Source organism: Salmo salar, chromosome 13, assembly GCF_965601325.2.
Source record: "Salmo salar chromosome 13, fSalSal1, whole genome shotgun sequence".
NCBI lineage: Eukaryota > Metazoa > Chordata > Actinopteri > Salmoniformes > Salmonidae > Salmo > Salmo salar.
Window position 1 is genome coordinate 110,562,992 of NC_138303.1, and position 19,509 is coordinate 110,582,500.

At 48.5% G+C, this 19,509-nt stretch overlaps 1 protein-coding gene across 1 annotated transcript in view; it reads left to right on the top strand.

Annotated features, from left to right (window-relative positions):
• Positions 1–19,509, top strand: part of LOC106568552 (methyl-CpG-binding domain protein 2) — a 120,356-nt gene that overhangs the window by 20,249 nt on the left and 80,598 nt on the right. The window contains exon 2 of the mRNA XM_045692658.2: positions 16,186–16,348. Coding sequence (XP_045548614.1) covers positions 16,186–16,348 — 163 coding nt within the window. The remainder of the gene's footprint in view (positions 1–16,185; positions 16,349–19,509) is intronic.

Consider the following 19,509-nt stretch of genomic DNA (forward strand, 5'->3'; position numbering starts at 1 on the left):
AACTGATAGCTAGGCAGGCAGACAGACAGACTGATAGCTAGGCAGGTAGGCAGGCAGACAGACTGATAGCTAGGCAGGCAGGCAGACAAACTGATAGCTATGCAGGCAGGCAGACAGACTGATAGCTAGGCAGGCAGGCAGACAGACAAACTGATAGCCAGGCAGGCAGGCAGACAGACAAACTGATAGCCAGGCAGGCAGGCAGACAGACAAACTGATAGCCAGGCAGGCAGACAGACAGATAGCTAGGCAGGCAGGCAGACAGACAAACTGATAGCCAGGCAGGCAGGCAGACAGACAGATAGCTAGGCAGGCAGGCAGACAGACAAACTGATAGCCAGGCAGGCAGGCAGACAGACAAACTGATAGCCAGGCAGGCAGGCAGACAGACTGATAGCTAGGCAGGCAGGCAGACAGACAAACTGATAGCCAGCCAGGCAGGCAGACAGACAAACTGATAGCTAGGCAGGCAGACAGACAGACTGATAGCTAGGCAGGTAGGCAGGCAGACAGACTGATAGCTAGGCAGGCAGGCAGACAAACTGATAGCTATGCAGGCAGGCAGACAAACTGATAGCTAGGCAGGCAGGCAGACAGACTGATAACTAGGCAGGCAGGCAGACAGACTGATAGCTAGGCAGGCAGGCAGACAGACTGATAGCTAGGCAGGCAGGCAGACAGACTGATAGCTAGGCAGGCAGGCAGACAAACTGATAGCTAGGCAGGCAGGCAGACAAACTGATAGCTAGGCAGGCAGACAAATAGCCAGGCAGGTAGGCAGACAGACAAATAGCCAGGCAGGTAGGCAGACAGACAGATAGCCAGGCAGGTAGGCAGACAGACAAATAGCCAGGCAGGTAGGCAGACAGACAAATAGCCAGGCAGGTAGGCAGACAGACAGATAGCCAGGCAGGTAGGCAGACAGATAGCCAGGCAGGTAGGCAGACAGATAGCCAGGCAGGTAGGCAGACACATAGCCAGGCAGGCAGGCAGACAGATAGGCAGGCATAAACACAGGAAACTTCCTGAAGTGCTCTCTCTACTCTCAGTTCTCCCTGAGCTGGTGTCTAAGCCCAGGGAGAAGCCCAGGGAGAAGCCCAGGGAGAAGCCCAGGGAGAAGCCAGGAGAACTATTGAGGCTACTCTCTCACTCCATCTGCTCTGTTTCTCTGCTCCTCTCTTCCATTTTCACAGCCACTTTGCTGTGTAACTTACTGGCACTCATGCACATTAGCATGATAGCTAAGCTAACTATGGGGAAACAGGCCTACATGCTGAGAATGGTCACTGATATTTCACAGGTCTGTCTAGGATGTTGAAATTTGGAGGGATTTCTGGTTTTGTTTGTTCCTTCAAGCCTGCTATGGTTTCTCTGGTCCATATTACATGAAGAAAGCTAACCAATGTGGAATTCCACACCCTTAATCTCTCTCTCTAGTGAGCCGTGTGGTAGAGACAGATAGTCACTCTGTTCCACACCCTTAATCTCTCTCACTAGTGAGCCGTGTGGTAGAGAGGTAGTCAGTCTGAGACTGGGCTAGGGTGTGTTTGTGTCTTGGTGAGTTTCTCTGAAAGGCGTTGTTATGTGGAAGGGTGAGTTCTCTCTGGCTCAGCTTTGACTCATCGCTGAGTCACGTACCCATTCACCCCTGAACCAAGTCACAGTCACACACTCATCTGTGTCCTTCCGCCCGCTGGTCACAGAGGTGGTCACAGAGCTAGGCCCTCGTTCCGTCTGCATATGAGAGGAGCTGAGCTAGATGGAGGAGGTTCCCCGACTGTTTTCAACACTCTTTCAGTTTGCCAAACGCTGGGCATATATACACAACACGACTTTTACAATCTCAACGGTTTCGATTTCATTTCCTTCTCTCAAATGTTTCATTTCGTCTATCCTCAACCCCAGGATGTTGGTGCTCACAATACAACATGATTTCCTAGTTGATCTTATCCTGAGTTTCTCGGTTGTCGTAGTTTCTCGGGTTGTCGTGGTTTCTCGGTTGCCGTAGTTTCTCGGGTTGTCGTAGTTTCTCGTGTTGTCGTAGTTTCTCGGGTTGTCGTGGTTTCTCGGTTGTCGTAGTTTCTCGGTTGTCGTAGTTTCTCGGGTTGTCGTGGTTTCTCGGTTGTCGTAGTTTCTCGGGTTGTCGTGGTTTCTCGGTTGTCGTAGTTTCTCGGTTGTCGTAGTTTCTCGGGTTGTCGTGGTTTCTCGGTTGTCGTAGTTTCTCGGTTGTCGTGGTTTCTCGGTTGTCGTAGTTTCTCGGTTGTCGTAGTTTCTCGGGTTGTCGTGGTTTCTCGGTTGTCGTGGTTTCTCGGTTGTCGTAGTTTTTCGGTTGTCGTGGTTTCTCGGTTGTCGTAGTTTCTCGGTTGTCGTGGTTTCTCGGTTGTCGTAGTTTCTCGGGTTGTCGTGGTTTCTCAGTTGTCGTAGTTTTTCGGTTGTCGTGGTTTCTCGGTTGTCGTGGTTTCTCGGTTGTCGTAGTTTCTCGGTTGTCGTGGTTTCTCAGTTGTCGTAGTTTCTCGGTTGTCGTAGTTTCTCGGGTTGTCGTGGTTTCTCGGTTGTCGTAGTTTCTCGGTTGTCGTGGTTTCTCGGTTGTCGTAGTTTCTCGGGTTGTCGTGGTTTCTCAGTTGTCGTAGTTTTTCGGTTGTCGTGGTTTCTCGGTTGTCGTGGTTTCTCGGTTGTCGTAGTTTCTCGGTTGTCGTGGTTTCTCGGTTGTCGTAGTTTCTCGGTTGTCGTGGTTTCTCGGTTGTCGTAGATTCTCGGTTGTCGTGGTTTCTCGGTTGTCGTGGTTTCTCGGTTGTCGTAGTTTTTCGGTTGTCGTAGTTTCTCGGTTGTCGTGGTTTCTCAGTTGTCGTAGTTTCTCGATTGTCGTAGGAAATAAATGCCAACACTCGAACAGTGAGCTGCTTTATTAGTGTTACATTGTTCCAGTTTGTGCAGAAACATACAAAAAGAGACATAATACTTTAATTTAATATTTTCATTACTATTTTCTATGATGTTTTTGGTTCTTGTCATGGTAGGACACAGATGTGGAGTTGGTTTTGCACCCAAAACCACTCATTCCTTTACAGTGTTAAATATCACTAAGAACAACACATGTTTAATTTAGACTTTATGATAAGGTTGGTAGCAACATAGAAAATTGTTGTGGAAATCTGTTGCAGCTCAAGTCGACTGCAGAATCCGCAATGCAATTCTCTATGGGCTGGCTAGCTAGCTAGGTAGCTCGCTAGAATTCATCGCTTCAGACAATAATACCAAAGACAATATCAGCATGTAATGTTGCTAGTTAGCTGTAAAATCACCTAAACAAACTGCACTATCAATTTAGGAGTCTGCAATCTCACGATGTTTCAACCTGCACAACGATGGTGCCTCAGAGTGGAGTCTAACATTTGCAACGGCAGATATACTTTTGAGGAGATGGGGAACGTTGCCCATGCTACATCCAATGTTCTGCGCAGTGCATTCTGGTCCACCAGTCTGTCCTCCATCGCCTCGGTCCACCAGTCTGTCCACCAGTCTGTCCTCCATCGCCTCGGTCCACCAGTCTGTCCTCCATCGCCTCGGTCCACCAGTCTGTCCTCCATCGCCTCGGTCCACCAGTCTGTCCTCCATCGCCTCGGTCCACCAGTCTGTCCTCCATCGCCTCGGTCCACCAGTCTGTCCTCCATCGCCTCGGTCCACCAGTCTGTCCTCCATCACCTCGGTCCACCAGTCTGTCCCCATCGTCTCGGTCCACCAGTCTGTCCTCCATCGCCTCGGTCCACCAGTCTGTCCTCCATCACCTCGGTCCACCAGTCTGTCCCCATCGCCTCGGTCCACCAGTCTGTCCTCCATCACCTCGGTCCACCAGTCTGTCCCCATCGCCTCGGTCCACCAGTCTGTCCTCCATCGCCTCGGTCCACCAGTCTGTCCCCATCGCCTCGGTCCACCAGTCTGTCCCCCATCGCCTCGGTCCACCAGTCTGTCCCCCATCGCCTCGGTCCACCAGTCTGTCCTCCATCGCCTCGGTCCACCAGTCTGTTCCCATCGCCTCGGTCCACCAGTCTGTCCTCCATCACCTCGGTCCACCAGTCTGTCCCCATCGCCTCGGTCCACCAGTCTGTCCCCCATCACCTCGGTCCACCAGTCTGTCCCCCATCGCCTCGGTCCACCAGTCTGTCCTCCATCGCCTCGGTCCACCAGTCTGTCCTCCATCGCCTCGGTCCACCAGTCTGTCCTCCATCGCCTCGGTCCACCAGTCTGTCCCCATCGTCTCGGTCCACCAGTCTGTCCCCCATCACCTCGGTCCACCAGTTTGTCCCCCATCGCCTCGGTCCACCAGTTTGTCCTCCATCGCCTCGGTCCACCAGTCTGTCCTCCATCGCCTCGGTCCACCAGTCTGTTCCCATCGCCTCGGTCCACCAGTCTGTCCCCCATCACCTCGGTCCACCAGTCTGTCCCCATCGCCTCGGTCCACCAGTTTGTCCTCCATCACCTCGGTCCACCAGTCTGTCCTCCATCGCCTCGGTCCACCAGTCTGTCCCCATCGCCTCGGTCCACCAGTCTGTCCTCCATCACCTCGGTCCACCAGTCTGTCCCCCATCACCTCGGTCCACCAGTCTGTCCTCCATCGCCTCGGTCCACCAGTCTGTCCTCCATCGCCTCGGTCCACCAGTCTGTCCTCCATCGCCTCGGTCCACCAGTCTGTCCTCCATCGCCTCGGTCCACCAGTCTGTCCTCCATCACCTCGGTCCACCAGTCTGTCCTCCATCACCTCGGTCCACCAGTCTGTCCCCCATCACCTCGGTCCACCAGTCTGTCCTCCATCGCCTCGGTCCACCAGTCTGTCCTCCATCGCCTCGGTCCACCAGTCTGTCCTCCATCGCCTCGGTCCACCAGTCTGTCCTCCATCGCCTCGGTCCACCAGTCTGTTCCCATCGCCTCGGTCCACCAGTCTGTCCCCATCGCCTCGGTCCACCAGTCTGTCCTCCATCGCCTCGGTCCACCAGTCTGTCCTCCATCGCCTCGGTCCACACAGGTCATGTTGTTGTTGCTTTCCTTTTCACAATCATTGTTTTGGTCTCACATGCTAAATGCTCATTGGCTATTGGCAGCAGTCCTTGCCCAATCGCGTCGTAGCACTGCTCATACTACAAGATGCATGACCAAAATGTCTGACACGTCACGTCTAAATCAGTCCCTGTTTAGAGGGGAACAATAACAAAATGGCTGACATGTCAGGTCTAAATCAGTCCCTGTTTAGAGGGGAACAATAACAAAATGACTGACATGTCAGGTCTAAATCAGTCCCTGTTTAGAGGGGAACAATAACAAAATGGCTGACATGTCAGGTCTAAATCAGTCCCTGTTTAGAGGGGAACAATAACAAAATGGCTGACATGTCAGGTCTAAATCAGTCCCTGTTTAGAGGGGAACAATAACAAAATGGCTGACATGTCAGGTCTAAATCAGTCCCTGTTTAGAGGGGAACAATAACAAAATGACTGACATGTCAGGTCTAAATCAGTCCCTGTTTAGAGGGGAACAATAACAAAATGACTGACATGTCAGGTCTAAATCAGTCCCTGTTTAGAGGGGAACAATAACAAAATGTCTGACATGTCAGGCCTAAATCAGTCCTGTTTAGAGGGGAACAATAACAAAATGACTGACATGTCAGGCCTAAATCAGTCCCTGCTTAGAGGGGAACAATAACAAAATGGCTGACATGTCAGGTCTAAATCAGTCCCTGTTTAGCGGGGAACAATAACAAAATGGCTGACATGTCAGGTCTAAATCAGTCCCTGCTTAGAGGGGAACAATAACAAAATGGCTGACATGTCAGGTCTAAATCAGTCCCTGTTTAGAGGGGAACAATAACAAAATGGCTGACATGTCAGGTCTAAATCAGTCCCTGTTTAGCGGGGAACAATAACAAAATGGCTGACATGTCAGGTCTAAATCAGTCCCTGTTTAGAGGGGAACAATAACAAAATGGCTGACATGTCAGGTCTAAATCAGTCCCTGTTTAGCGGGGAACAATAACAAAATGGCTGACATGTCAGGTCTAAATCAGTCCCTGTTTAGAGGGGAACAATAACAAAATGGCTGACATGTCAGGTCTAAATCAGTCCCTGTTTAGCGGGGAACAATAACAAAATGGCTGACATGTCAGGTCTAAATCAGTCCCTGTTTAGAGGGGAACAATAACAAAATGGCTGACATGTCAGGTCTAAATCAGTCCCTGTTTAGCGGGGAACAATAACAAAATGGCTGACATGTCAGGTCTAAATCAGTCCCTGCTTAGAGGGGAACAATAACAAAATGGCTGACATGTCAGGTCTAAATCAGTCCCTGTTTAGAGGGGAACAATAACAAAATGGCTGACATGTCAGGTCTAAATCAGTCCCTGTTTAGCGGGGAACAATAACAAAATGGCTGACATGTCAGGTCTAAATCAGTCCCTGTTTAGAGGGGAACAATAACAAAATGGCTGACATGTCAGGTCTAAATCAGTCCCTGTTTAGCGGGGAACAATAACAAAATGGCTGACATGTCAGGTCTAAATCAGTCCCTGTTTAGAGGGGAACAATAACAAAATGGCTGACATGTCAGGTCTAAATCAGTCCCTGTTTAGCGGGGAACAATAACAAAATGGCTGACATGTCAGGTCTAAATCAGTCCCTGTTTAGAGGGGAACAATAACAAAATGACTGAGGTCCAGAGTAGAGTTTGAGGGGTGTAGTGTACAGTGGTGGATTTAGCGTGTGAATCTTGGCGGGGCAAACAGATACCTCGAAAGCCACAATACTAAACAATTCATTAATTGAACTATAACTTTGACCAACGGTGCCAACAAACTGTTAAGGCCTACATAGCTGTCCCAACAGCAGAGCTTTCTTTTTCAGCACCATGAGGTGAATCCTTACGACCGCTACACCTGGCGGAGCCTCGTCTGGCAGCGAAACAGTTCATTCAGCCTTATTTACTGCCTTTTTATAAAAACATATGGCTGATTTAAACAAATGTAGTTTCTACTGACAATTGAGATGTACAAACTATGGCATAAGGGAACAATGAGTGGATAAGAGGCATTCTGTAATTTCTATTAAGGCATTCATGAGCGAGCTAACTATTTGTTCAGCACTTTTTAAATGTACAGCGGCAGAATTCAGGATATGGGCCGTTCTTACAATGTTCTCCCCGTACACCAAGTCAGAACCGTAGGATAAATAAAGGGGGCATATAAACAGATAATGAAAGCTCTTACAATATTCGAAGATGTAGTCTATAACCTGTTTTAGAGAAATAACATGTGCACCACCAAGTCAGAACAGTAGGCTAAGTTATGAGGGAGAAAAGAACCAAATCATTAAGTCTGGCATTTTCTGGATTTATGATGCTTTCAAGACAACTGGGAACTCGTGGGAAAAGCAAGGTGGAATCATGATGTTAGTGATCATCAGGTCGGAGCTCTAGAAAGAGCCCAGAGTTCCCGACTTGGAATTCCGAGTTGGATGACCGTTCAAAATGTATTTTTCCAGTCGGAGCTCGTCCCAGTTATCTTAAACTCAATGAAGTCTGAGATTTCTGAGTTTCCAAAAGTCATTCTGGGTTGACAGCATGGCCAATGTATAATTTTTTTCTTCTGGCCCATGGTGTTGCATGTGAATGTTTATCCTTTTTATGCTGGGAAAAGAGACCCTTAAACCCAGACTTGGACCACACACCCACTCCACTAAATAGCAGGGGAAGCAAAATAGTGATTGCTTTGCAACGCTTGCAGTTAGCCACTAATTCCTTCCAAACCACTCATTGTTGAATTTGTGATTTCCAACTTGTTTTGTAATGTTTATGTCCAATGGCCGATGAGCACCGATACGTTTTATCTATAATTTCTCTTCATACGACAAGGATTGAAAAGGATTTGCCAGTAGATTGTTGACGTGATTCATGATGATGATTGCTAGCAAAAATTTTGAAGGAATGATGTTGACATGATCAGAACAATCAAAGCTACGGTAGATATAACGTGATTTGACGTCATTTCATCTGTGGCCAATGACCTTGAGCCTTGGATGGGCTCTGACAGAACAGTAATCACTGCGCAATTAGAGAAGATTACCAACCCTTACGCTCTGTATTTTCCGCTGGCTGCCCCACCTCCACAGAAAGCACTGAGCTAGGCTGAAACACCTGTATATTCCTCTAGCTGCCCCACCTCCACAGAAAGCACTGAGCTAGGCTGAAACACCTGTATATTCCTCTAGCTGCCCCACCTCCACAGAAACCACTGAGCTAGGCTGAAACACCTGTATATTCCTCTAGCTGCCCCACCTCCACAGAAACCACTGAGCTAGGCTGAAACACCTGTATATTCCTCTAGCTGCCCCACCTCCACAGAAACCACTGAGCTAGGCTGAAACACCTGTATATTCCTCTAGCTGCCCCACCTCCACAGAAACCACTGAGCTAGGCTGAAACACCTGTATATTCCTCTAGCTGCCCCACCTCCACAGAAACCACTGAGCTAGGCTGAAACACCTGTATATTCCTCTAGCTGCCCCACCTCCACAGAAACCACTGAGCTAGGCTGAAACACCTGTATATTCCTCTAGCTGCCCCACCACCACAGAAACCACTGAGCTAGGCTGAAACACCTGTATATTCCTCTAGCTGCCCCACCTCCACAGAAACCACTGAGCTAGGCTGAAACACCTGTATATTCCTCTAGCTGCCCCTCCACCACAGAAACCACTGAGCTAGGCTGAAACACCTGTATATTCCTCTAGCTGCCCCTCCACCACAGAAACCACTGAGCTAGGCTGAAACACCTGTATATTCCTCTAGCTGCCCCACCTCCACAGAAACCACTGAGCTAGGCTGAAACACCTGTATATTCCTCTAGCTGCCCCACCTCCACAGAAACCACTGAGCTAGGCTGAAACACCTGTATATTCCTCTAGCTGCCCCACCTCCACAGAAACCACTGAGCTAGGCTGAAACACCTGTATATTCCTCTAGCTGCCCCACCTCCACAGAAACCACTGAGCTAGGCTGAAACACCTGTATATTCCTCTAGCTGCCCCACCACCACAGAAACCACTGAGCTAGGCTGAAACACCTGTATATTCCTCTAGCTGCCCCACCTCCACAGAAACCACTGAGCTAGGCTGAAACACCTGTATATTCCTCTAGCTGCCCCACCTCCACAGAAACCACTGAGCTAGGCTGAAACACCTGTATATTCCTCTAGCTGCCCCACCTCCACAGAAACCACTGAGCTAGGCTGAAACACCTGTATATTCCTCTAGCTGCCCCACCACCACAGAAACCACTGAGCTAGGCTGAAACACCTGTATATTCCTCTAGCTGCCCCACCTCCCACAGAAACCACTGAGCTAGGCTGAAACACCTGTATATTCCTCTAGCTGCCCCACCTCCACAGAAACCACTGAGCTAGGCTGAAACACCTGTATATTCCTCTAGCTGCCCCACCTCCACAGAAACCACTGAGCTAGGCTGAAACACCTGTATATTCCTCTAGCTGCCCCACCTCCACAGAAACCACTGAGCTAGGCTGAAACACCTGTATATTCCTCTAGCTGCCCCACCTCCACAGAAACCACTGAGCTAGGCTGAAACACCTGTATATTCCTCTAGCTGCCCCACCTCCACAGAAACCACTGAGCTAGGCTGAAACACCTGTATATTCCTCTAGCTGCCCCACCTCCACAGAAACCACTGAGCTAGGCTGAAACACCTGTATATTCCTCTAGCTGCCCCACCTCCACAGAAAGCACTGAGCTAGGCTGAAACACCTGTATATTCCTCTAGCTGCCCCACCTCCACAGAAAGCACTGAGCTAGGCTGAAACACCTGTATATTCCTCTAGCTGCCCCACCTCCACAGAAACCACTGAGCTAGGCTGAAACACCTGTATATTCCTCTAGCTGCCCCACCACCACAGAAACCACTGAGCTAGGCTGAAACACCTGTATATTCCTCTAGCTGCCCCACCTCCACAGAAACCACTGAGCTAGGCTGAAACACCTGTATATTCCTCTAGCTGCCCCACCACCACAGAAACCACTGAGCTAGGCTGAAACACCTGTATATTCCTCTAGCTGCCCCACCACCACAGAAACCACTGAGCTAGGCTGAAACACCTGTATATTCCTCTAGCTGCCCCACCTCCACAGAAACCACTGAGCTAGGCTGAAACACCTGTATATTCCTCTAGCTGCCCCACCTCCACAGAAACCACTGAGCTAGGCTGAAACACCTGTATATTCCTCTAGCTGCCCCACCTCCACAGAAACCACTGAGCTAGGCTGAAACACCTGTATATTCCTCTAGCTGCCCCACCTCCACAGAAACCACTGAGCTAGGCTGAAACACCTGTATATTCCTCTAGCTGCCCCACCTCCACAGAAACCACTGAGCTAGGCTGAAACACCTGTATATTCCTCTAGCTGCCCCACCTCCACAGAAACCACTGAGCTAGGCTGAAACACCTGTATATTCCTCTAGCTGCCCCACCTCCACAGAAACCACTGAGCTAGGCTGAAACACCTGTATATTCCTCTAGCTGCCCCACCACCACAGAAACCACTGAGCTAGGCTGAAACACCTGTATATTCCTCTAGCTGCCCCACCTCCACAGAAACCACTGAGCTAGGCTGAAACACCTGTATATTCCTCTAGCTGCCCCACCTCCACAGAAACCACTGAGCTAGGCTGAAACACCTGTATATTCCTCTAGCTGCCCCACCTCCACAGAAACCACTGAGCTAGGCTGAAACACCTGTATATTCCTCTAGCTGCCCCACCTCCACAGAAACCACTGAGCTAGGCTGAAACACCTGTATATTCCTCTAGCTGCCCCACCTCCACAGAAACCACTGAGCTAGGCTGAAACACCTGTATATTCCTCTAGCTGCCCCACCACCACAGAAACCACTGAGCTAGGCTGAAACACCTGTATATTCCTCTAGCTGCCCCACCTCCACAGAAACCACTGAGCTAGGCTGAAACACCTGTATATTCCTCTAGCTGCCCCACCTCCACAGAAACCACTGAGCTAGGCTGAAACACCTGTATATTCCTCTAGCTGCCCCACCTCCACAGAAACCACTGAGCTAGGCTGAAACACCTGTATATTCCTCTAGCTGCCCCACCTCCACAGAAACCACTGAGCTAGGCTGAAACACCTGTATATTCCTCTAGCTGCCCCACCACCACAGAAACCACTGAGCTAGGCTGAAACACCTGTATATTCCTCTAGCTGCCCCACCTCCACAGAAACCACTGAGCTAGGCTGAAACACCTGTATATTCCTCTAGCTGCCCCACCTCCACAGAAACCACTGAGCTAGGCTGAAACACCTGTATATTCCTCTAGCTGCCCCACCTCCACAGAAACCACTGAGCTAGGCTGAAACACCTGTATATTCCTCTAGCTGCCCCACCTCCACAGAAACCACTGAGCTAGGCTGAAACACCTGTATATTCCTCTAGCTGCCCCACCACCACAGAAACCACTGAGCTAGGCTGAAACACCTGTATATTCCTCTAGCTGCCCCACCTCCACAGAAACCACTGAGCTAGGCTGAAACACCTGTATATTCCTCTAGCTGCCCCACCTCCACAGAAACCACTGAGCTAGGCTGAAACACCTGTATATTCCTCTAGCTGCCCCACCTCCACAGAAACCACTGAGCTAGGCTGAAACACCTGCATTTTGGAGCTACTCAAGAAAACAACAAAGAGACCATGTTTGTATGCAGCTTTATTAACTCAATAATACACTGCTCAAAAAAATAAAGGGAACACTTAAACAACACAATGTAACTCCAAGTCAATCACACTTCTGTGAAATCAAACTGTCCACTTAGGAAGCAACACTGATTGACAATACATTTCACATGCTGTTGTGCAAATGGAATAGACAACAGGTGGAAATTATAGGCAATTAGCAAGACACCCCCAATAAAGGAGTGGTTCTGCAGGTGGGGACCACAGACCACTTCTCAGTTCCTATGCTTCCTGGCTGATGTTTTGTTCACTTTTGAATGCTGGCGGTGCTTTCACTCTAGTGGTAGCATGAGACGGAGTCTACAACCCACACAAGTGGCTCAGGTAGTGCAGCTCATCCAGGATGGCACATCAATGCGAGCTGTGGCAAGAAGGTTTGCTGTGTCTGTCAGCGTAGTGTCCAGAGCATGGAGGCGCTACCAGGAGACAGGCCAGTACATCAGGAGACGTGGAGGAGGCCGTAGGAGGGCAACAACCCAGCAGCAGGACCGCTACCTCCGCCTTTGTGCAAGGAGGAGCAGGGGAAGCACTGCCAGAGCCCTGCAAAATGACCTCCAGCAGGCCACAAATGTGCATGTGTCTGCTCAAGCGGTCAGAAACAGACTCCATGAGGGTGGTATGAGGGCCCGACGTCCACAGGTGGGGGTTGTGCTTACAGCCCAACACCGTGCAGGACGTTTGGCATTTGCCAGAGAACAACCAAGATTGGCAAATTCGCCACTGGCGCCCTGTGCTCTTCACAGATGAAAGCAGGTTCACACTGAGCACGTGACAGACGTGACAGAGTCTGGAGACGCGGTGGAGAACGTTCTGCTGCCTGCAACATCCTCCAGCATGACCGGTTTGGTGGTGGGTCAGTCATGGTGTGGGGTGGCATTTCTTTGGGGGGCCGCACAGCCCTCCATGTGCTCGCCAGAGGTAGCCTGACTGCCATTAGGTACCGAGATGAGATCCTCAGACCCCTTGTGAGACCATATGCTGGTGCGGTTGGCCCTGGGTTCCTCCTAATGCAAGACAATGCTAGACCTCATGTGGCTGGAGTGTGTCAGCAGTTCCTGCAAGAGGAAGGCATTGATGCTATGGACTGGCCCGCCCGTTCCCCAGACCTGAATCCAATTGAGCACATCTGGGACATCATGTCTCGCTCCATCCACCAACGCCACGTTGCACCACAGACTGTCCAGGAGTTGGCGGATGCTTTAGTCCAGGTCTGGGAGGAGATCCCTCAGGAGACTATCCGCCACCTCATCAGGAGCATGCCCAGGCGTTGTAGGGAGGTCATACAGGCACGTAGAGGCCACACACACTACTGAGCCTCATTTTGACTTGTTTTAAGGACATTACATCAAAGTTGGATCAGCCTGTAGTGTGGTTTTCCACTTTAATTTTGAGTGTGACTCCAAATCCAGACCTCCATGGGTTGATAAATTGGATTTCCATTGATTATTTTTGTGTGATTTTGTTGTCAGCACATTCAACTATGTAAAGAAAAAAGTATTTAATAAGATTATTTCTTTCATTCAGATCTAGGATGTGTTGTTTAAGTGTTCCCTTTATTTTTTTGAGCAGTATATATATTTTTTTCACATTGTTTGCAAACTGATATGTGACATGTATTAATGCCAAATTAACATGCAAAACAGGTTCTGCCCAACCTTCCCTGAATAACGGGTCGCCACTGGTAGTGTATGCCTGGCATAAGTGATGGTCTGAGTACCACAACGTTAAGGTTTTAAGCTTTGGACACACAGTGATGAGGAACGGACCAAAACATCCGTCTGTACAATAGTCAGAACACTAACAGAAAATGTAATTTCAGATTCTAGTCACTGTCTGCCTTTTGGTTCTGGGTGTTGTCTCCTGTGTGAGCCAGCTGTTTAAAAGGACTGTATTGTAGGCCTAGGTCGAAAGAGGAAATACTGTAGGTTATGGTAGGGCGGCACAATTTGGACAAAATATGTAATTGCTATTTTTTTCCCCCAGATGTTGCGATTATGAATTGCGATTTTTAAACGCTGTGGGTGAAAACCATGTCTGATGGAATTGTCAGGGTAGAGAAAATCACTTCTAAAATGAGGTCATATCAATGAATACATACTGTGCTAACTGAATACAAAACCAAATTAAACAAATCTATTTCAACATTGTTATAGGCTGCATATGATAATACATATTAACAAACATAAATGTTTAACGTGCGTTAAAATATAGGGTGCTATAAGCGCAGCACTTATTCGTACGACGCTGGGCTAATTGAGCACCGCCCAATCACGGCAGGTTGTGATACAGCCTGGATTTGAACCAGGGTGTATGTAGTGACGCCTAATCTGGACGCTACTACTGGGCGCCTACCAGGTGAGCTAAATACCTTCTATGCTTGCTTTCGAGGCAAGCAACTCTGAACCATGCATGAGAGCACCAGCTGTTCCGTTCGACTGTGTGATCTCGCTCTCTGTAGCTGAGGTGAGTAAGACCTTTAAACAGGTTAACATTCACAAGGCCGCTGGACCAGGCGCATTACCAGGACACATACTCAGAGCATGTGCTGACCAGCTGGCTAATGTCTTCACTGACATTTTCAACCACTCCCTGACCAAGTCTGTAATACCTACATGTTTCAAGCAGACCACCATAGTCCCTGTGCCCAAGAACACCAAGGTAGCCCGTCTAGACAGCACGCAGTGGTCTAAGGCACTGCATCTCAGTACTAGAGGCGTCACTACAGACACCCTGGTTCGAATCCAGGCGGTATCACAACCGGCCGTGATTGGGAGTCCCATAGGGCGGCGCACAATTGGGCCAGCGTTATCCGGGTTTGGACAGTGTGGGCCGTCATTGTAAATAAGAATTTGTTCTTAACTGACTTGCCTAGTTAAATAAAGGTAAAAATAAATGACTATCGCCCCGTAGCCATGAAATGCTTTGCGAGGCTGGTCATGACACACATCAACACCAACATCCCAGATACCCTGGACTCACTCCAATTCGCATACCGCCCCAACAGATCCACAGATGATGCAATCTCTATTGCGCTCCACACTGCCCTCTCCCACTTGGATAAGAGGAACACCTACGTGAGAATGCTGTTCCAAAGATTGTTATAACTAACCCAAAGATAGACGATTAGACTGTGAATGTCTTCTTCATTGGTGTTGTTATTAGACTGTGAATGTCTTCTTCATTGGTGTTGTTATTAGACTGTGAATGTCTTCTTCATTGGTGTTGTTATTAGACTGTGAATGTCTTCTTCATTGGTGTTGTTATTAGACTGTGAATGTCTTCTTCATTGGTGTTGTTATTAGACTGTGAATGTCTTCTTCATTGGTGTTGTTATTAGACTGTGAATGTCTTCTTCATTGGTGTTGTTATTAGACTGTGAATGTCTTCTTCATTGGTGTTGTTATTAGACTGTGAATGTCTTCTTCATTGGTGTTGTTATTAGACTGTGAATGTCTTCTTCATTGGTGTTGTTATTAGACTGTGAATGTCTTCTTCATTGGTGTTGTTATTAGACTGTGAATGTCTCAGCTGCATTTCCAATGTGAACAAGTTAGTTATAGTGGGCAGAACCAGGAGAGGGGCAGAGGTAAGCACGAGCTAGCGAGATCCTATTGGTGCCTTCTTGCATGTATTTGAATTTTTACATTAAGAAAACATCATGGGGTATTGTGATGTCATTATGGGGTATTGTGACGTCGTAGTGTGATGTCGTTATCGGGTATTGTGATGTCATTATGGGGTATTGTGATGTCATTATGGGGTATTATGTGTAGAGTGATGAGGAAAAACATTTATTTAATTGAATTTATAATAAGACTGTAAAGTAACAAAATGTTGAAAGTGTAGAGGTCTGAATACTTTCCAAATGCACTGTATGTTGCTGGGTTGTGATGCCATGCTGGGTTTGACCAGGGTTATGTTGCTGGGTTGTGATGCCATGCTGGGTTTGACCAGGGTTATGTTGCTGGGTTGTGATGCCATGCTGGGTTTGACCAGGGTTATGTTGCTGGGTTGTGATGCCATGCTGGGTTTGACCAGGGTTATGTTGCTGGGTTGTGATGCCATGCTGGGTTTGACCAGGGTTATGTTGCTGGGTTGTGATGCCATGCTGGGTTTGACCAGGGTTATGTTGCTGGGTTGTGATGCCATGCTGGGTTTGACCAGGGTTATGTTGCTGGGTTGTGATGCCATGCTGGGTTTGACCAGGGTTATGTTGCTGGGTTGTGATGCCATGCTGGGTTTGACCAGGGTTATGTTGCTGGGTTGTGATGCCATGCTGGGTTTGCTGTTGTTGTCTGTGATCTACTGCTGTTGTTGTTTGTGATCTGTTGTTATTTGTGATCTAATGCTGTTGTTATTGTTGTTTGTCTTTCCTCTCCCCCCTCAGTCCCAAAGGGAAGAAGTTCCGGAGCAAACCCCAGCTGTCCCGTTACCTAGGCAACACGATAGACCTGGGATGTTTCGACTTCCGAACGGGCAAAATGATGATGCCCAGCAAGCTGCAGAAGAACAAACAGAGGCTACGTAATGAGAACCTCATTATCAACAAGGTACAGGTTAGCCTAGGCTACACTTTTATTTATTTATTTCACCTTTATTTAACCAGGTAGGCTAGTTGAGAACAAGTTCTCATTTGCAACTGCGACCTGGCCAAGATAAAGCAAAGCAGTTCGACACATACAACGACACAAGAGTTACACATGGAATAAACAAAACATACAGTTAATAATACAGTAGAAAAATAAGTCTATATACAATGTGAGCAAATGAGGTGAGATAAGGGAGGTAAAGGCAAAACAAAAGTCCATGGTGGCAAAGTAAATACAATATAGCAAGTAAAACACTGGAATGGTAGATTTGTAGTAGAAGAAAGTGCAAAGTAGAAATAGAGATAATGGTGTGCAAAGGAGCAAAATAAAATAAATGAATACAGTAGGGGAAGAGGTAGTTGTTTGGGCTAAATTATAGATGGGCTGTGTACAGGTGCAGTGATCTGTGAGCTGCTCTGACAGCTGGTGCTTAAAGCTAGTGAGGAAGATAAGTGTTTCCAGTACACACACCAGGGTCCTGCTGTTCACTACATTCTACCAATGGACAATTGTATTTATTTAGTCTATTTTTAGCAGGAAGTCATAATGAGACCAAGGTCTCTTTTTCAGAAGATTATTCTAAGTTCCTTACTAGTCTCAGCCCTGTGTTAGCTGTGGATCAGTCTAGTCTCAGCCCTGTGTTAGCTGTGGATCAGTCTAGTCTCAGCCCTGTGTTAGCAGTGGATCAGTCTAGTCTCAGCCCTGTGTTAGCAGTGGATCAGTCTAGTCTCAGCCCTGTGTTAGCAGTGGATCAGTCTAGTCTCAGCCCTGTGTTAGCAGTGGATCAGTCTAGTCTCAGCCCTGTGTTAGCTGTGGATCAGTCTAGTCTCAGCCCTGTGTTAGCAGTGGATCAGTCTAGTCTCAGCCCTGTGTTAGCAGTGGATCAGTCTAGTCTCAGCCCTGTGTTAGCTGTGGATCAGTCTAGTCTCAGCCCTGTGTTAGCAGTGGATCAGTCTAGTCTCAGCCCTGTGTTAGCAGTGGATCAGTCTAGTCTCAGCCCTGTGTTAGCAGTGGATCAGTCTAGTCTCAGCCCTGTGTTAGCAGTGGATCAGTCTAGTCTCAGCCCTGTGTTAGCAGTGGATCAGTCTAGTCTCAGCCCTGTGTTAGCAGTGGATCAGTCTAGTCTCAGCCCTGTGTTAGCTGTGGATCAGTCTAGTCTCAGCCCTGTGTTAGCAGTGGATCAGTCTAGTCTCAGCCCTGTGTTAGCAGTGGATCAGTCTAGTCTCAGCCCTGTGTTAGCAGTGGATCAGTCTAGTCTCAGCCCTGTGTTAGCTGTGGATCAGTCTAGTCTCAGCCCTGTGTTAGCAGTGGATCAGTCTAGTCTCAGCCCTGTGTTAGCAGTGGATCAGTCTAGTCTCAGCCCTGTGTTAGCTGTGGATCAGTCTAGTCTCAGCCCTGTGTTAGCAGTGGATCAGTCTAGTCTCAGCCCTGTGTTAGCAGTGGATCAGTCTAGTCTCAGCCCTGTGTTAGCAGTGGATCAGTCTAGTCTCATCCCTGTGTTAGCAGTGGATCAGTCTAGTCTCAGCCCTGTGTTAGCTGTGGATCAGTCTAGTCTCAGCCCTGTGTTAGCAGTGGATCAGTCTAGTCTCAGCCCTGTGTTAGCAGTGGATCAGTCTAGTCTCAGCCCTGTGTTAGCAGTGGATCAGTCTAGTCTCAGCCCTGTGTTAGCAGTGGATCAGTCTAGTCTCAGCCCTGTGTTAGCAGTGGATCAGTCTAGTCTCAGCCCTGTGTTAGCAGTGGATCAGTCTAGTCTCAGCCCTGTGTTAGCAGTGGATCAGTCTAGTCTCAGCCCTGTGTTAGCGGTGGATCAGTCTAGTCTCAGCCCTGTGTTAGCGGTGGATCAGTCTAGTCTCAGCCCTGTGTTAGCGGTGGATCAGTCTAGTCTCAGCCCTGTGTTAGCGGTGGATCAGTCTAGTCTCAGCCCTGTGTTAGCGGTGGATCAGTCTAGTCTCAGCCCTGTGTTAGCGGTGGATCAGTCTAGTCTCAACCCTGTGTTAGCGGTGGATCAGTCTAGTCTCAGCCCTGTGTTAGCGGTGGATCAGTCTAGTCTCAGCCCTGTGTTAGCGGTTGATCAATCTAGTCTCAGCCCTGTGTTAGCGGTGGATCAGTCTAGTCTCAGCCCTGTGTTAGCGGTTGATCAGTCTAGTCTCAGCCCTGTGTTAGCTGTGGATCAGTCTAGTCTCAGCCCTGTGTTAGCAGTGGATCAGTCTAGTCTCAGCCCTGTGTTAGCAGTGGATCAGTCTAGTCTCAGCCCTGTGTTAGCAGTGGATCAGTCTAGTCTCAGCCCTGTGTTAGCAGTGGATCAGTCTAGTCTCATCACTGTGTTAGCGGTGGATCAGTCTAGTCTCAGCCCTGTGTTAGCGGTAGATCAGTCTAGTCTCAGCCCTGTGTTAGCAGTGGATCAGTCTAGTCTCAGCCCTGTGTTAGCAGTGGATCAGTCTAGTCTCAGCCCTGTGTTAGCGGTGGATCAGTCTAGTCTCAGCCCTGTGTTAGCAGTGGATTAGTCTAGTCTCAGCCCTGTGTTAGCAGTGGATCAGTCTAGTCTCAGCCCTGTGTTAGCAGTGGATCAGTCTAGTCTCAGCCCTGTGTTAGCACAACATGACAACAACGTGGCAGCAACACAACATGACAACAACGTGGTAGCAACACATGACAACAACGTGGTAGAAACACAACATGACAACAACGTGGTAGAAACACAACATGACAACAACGTGGTAGAAACACAACATGGTAGCAGCACAAAACATAGTACAAACATTATTGGGCACAGACAACAGCACAAAGGGCAAGAAGGTGGAGTCAAATCAGCCACAACTGTCAGTAAGAGTGTCCATGATCGAGTCTTTGAATGAAGAGATTGAGATAAAACTGTCCAGTTTGAGTGTTTGTTGCAGCTCGTTCCAGTCGCAAGCTGCAGCGAACTGAACAGAGGATCGACCCAGGGATGTGTGTGCTGGTTCTGTAGTGCATAGAAAGAGAATCGATGGGAATCCATTCTAGTAATTATGTTTCTATGTTATTGGCTAGGTTATTTGTATGTCAGAGGTCATACAGACAGAGGATCTACTGGTGGCTCTCCTCTCACCGTACAGTCAGTCACTACACATCTAGGACCCCAT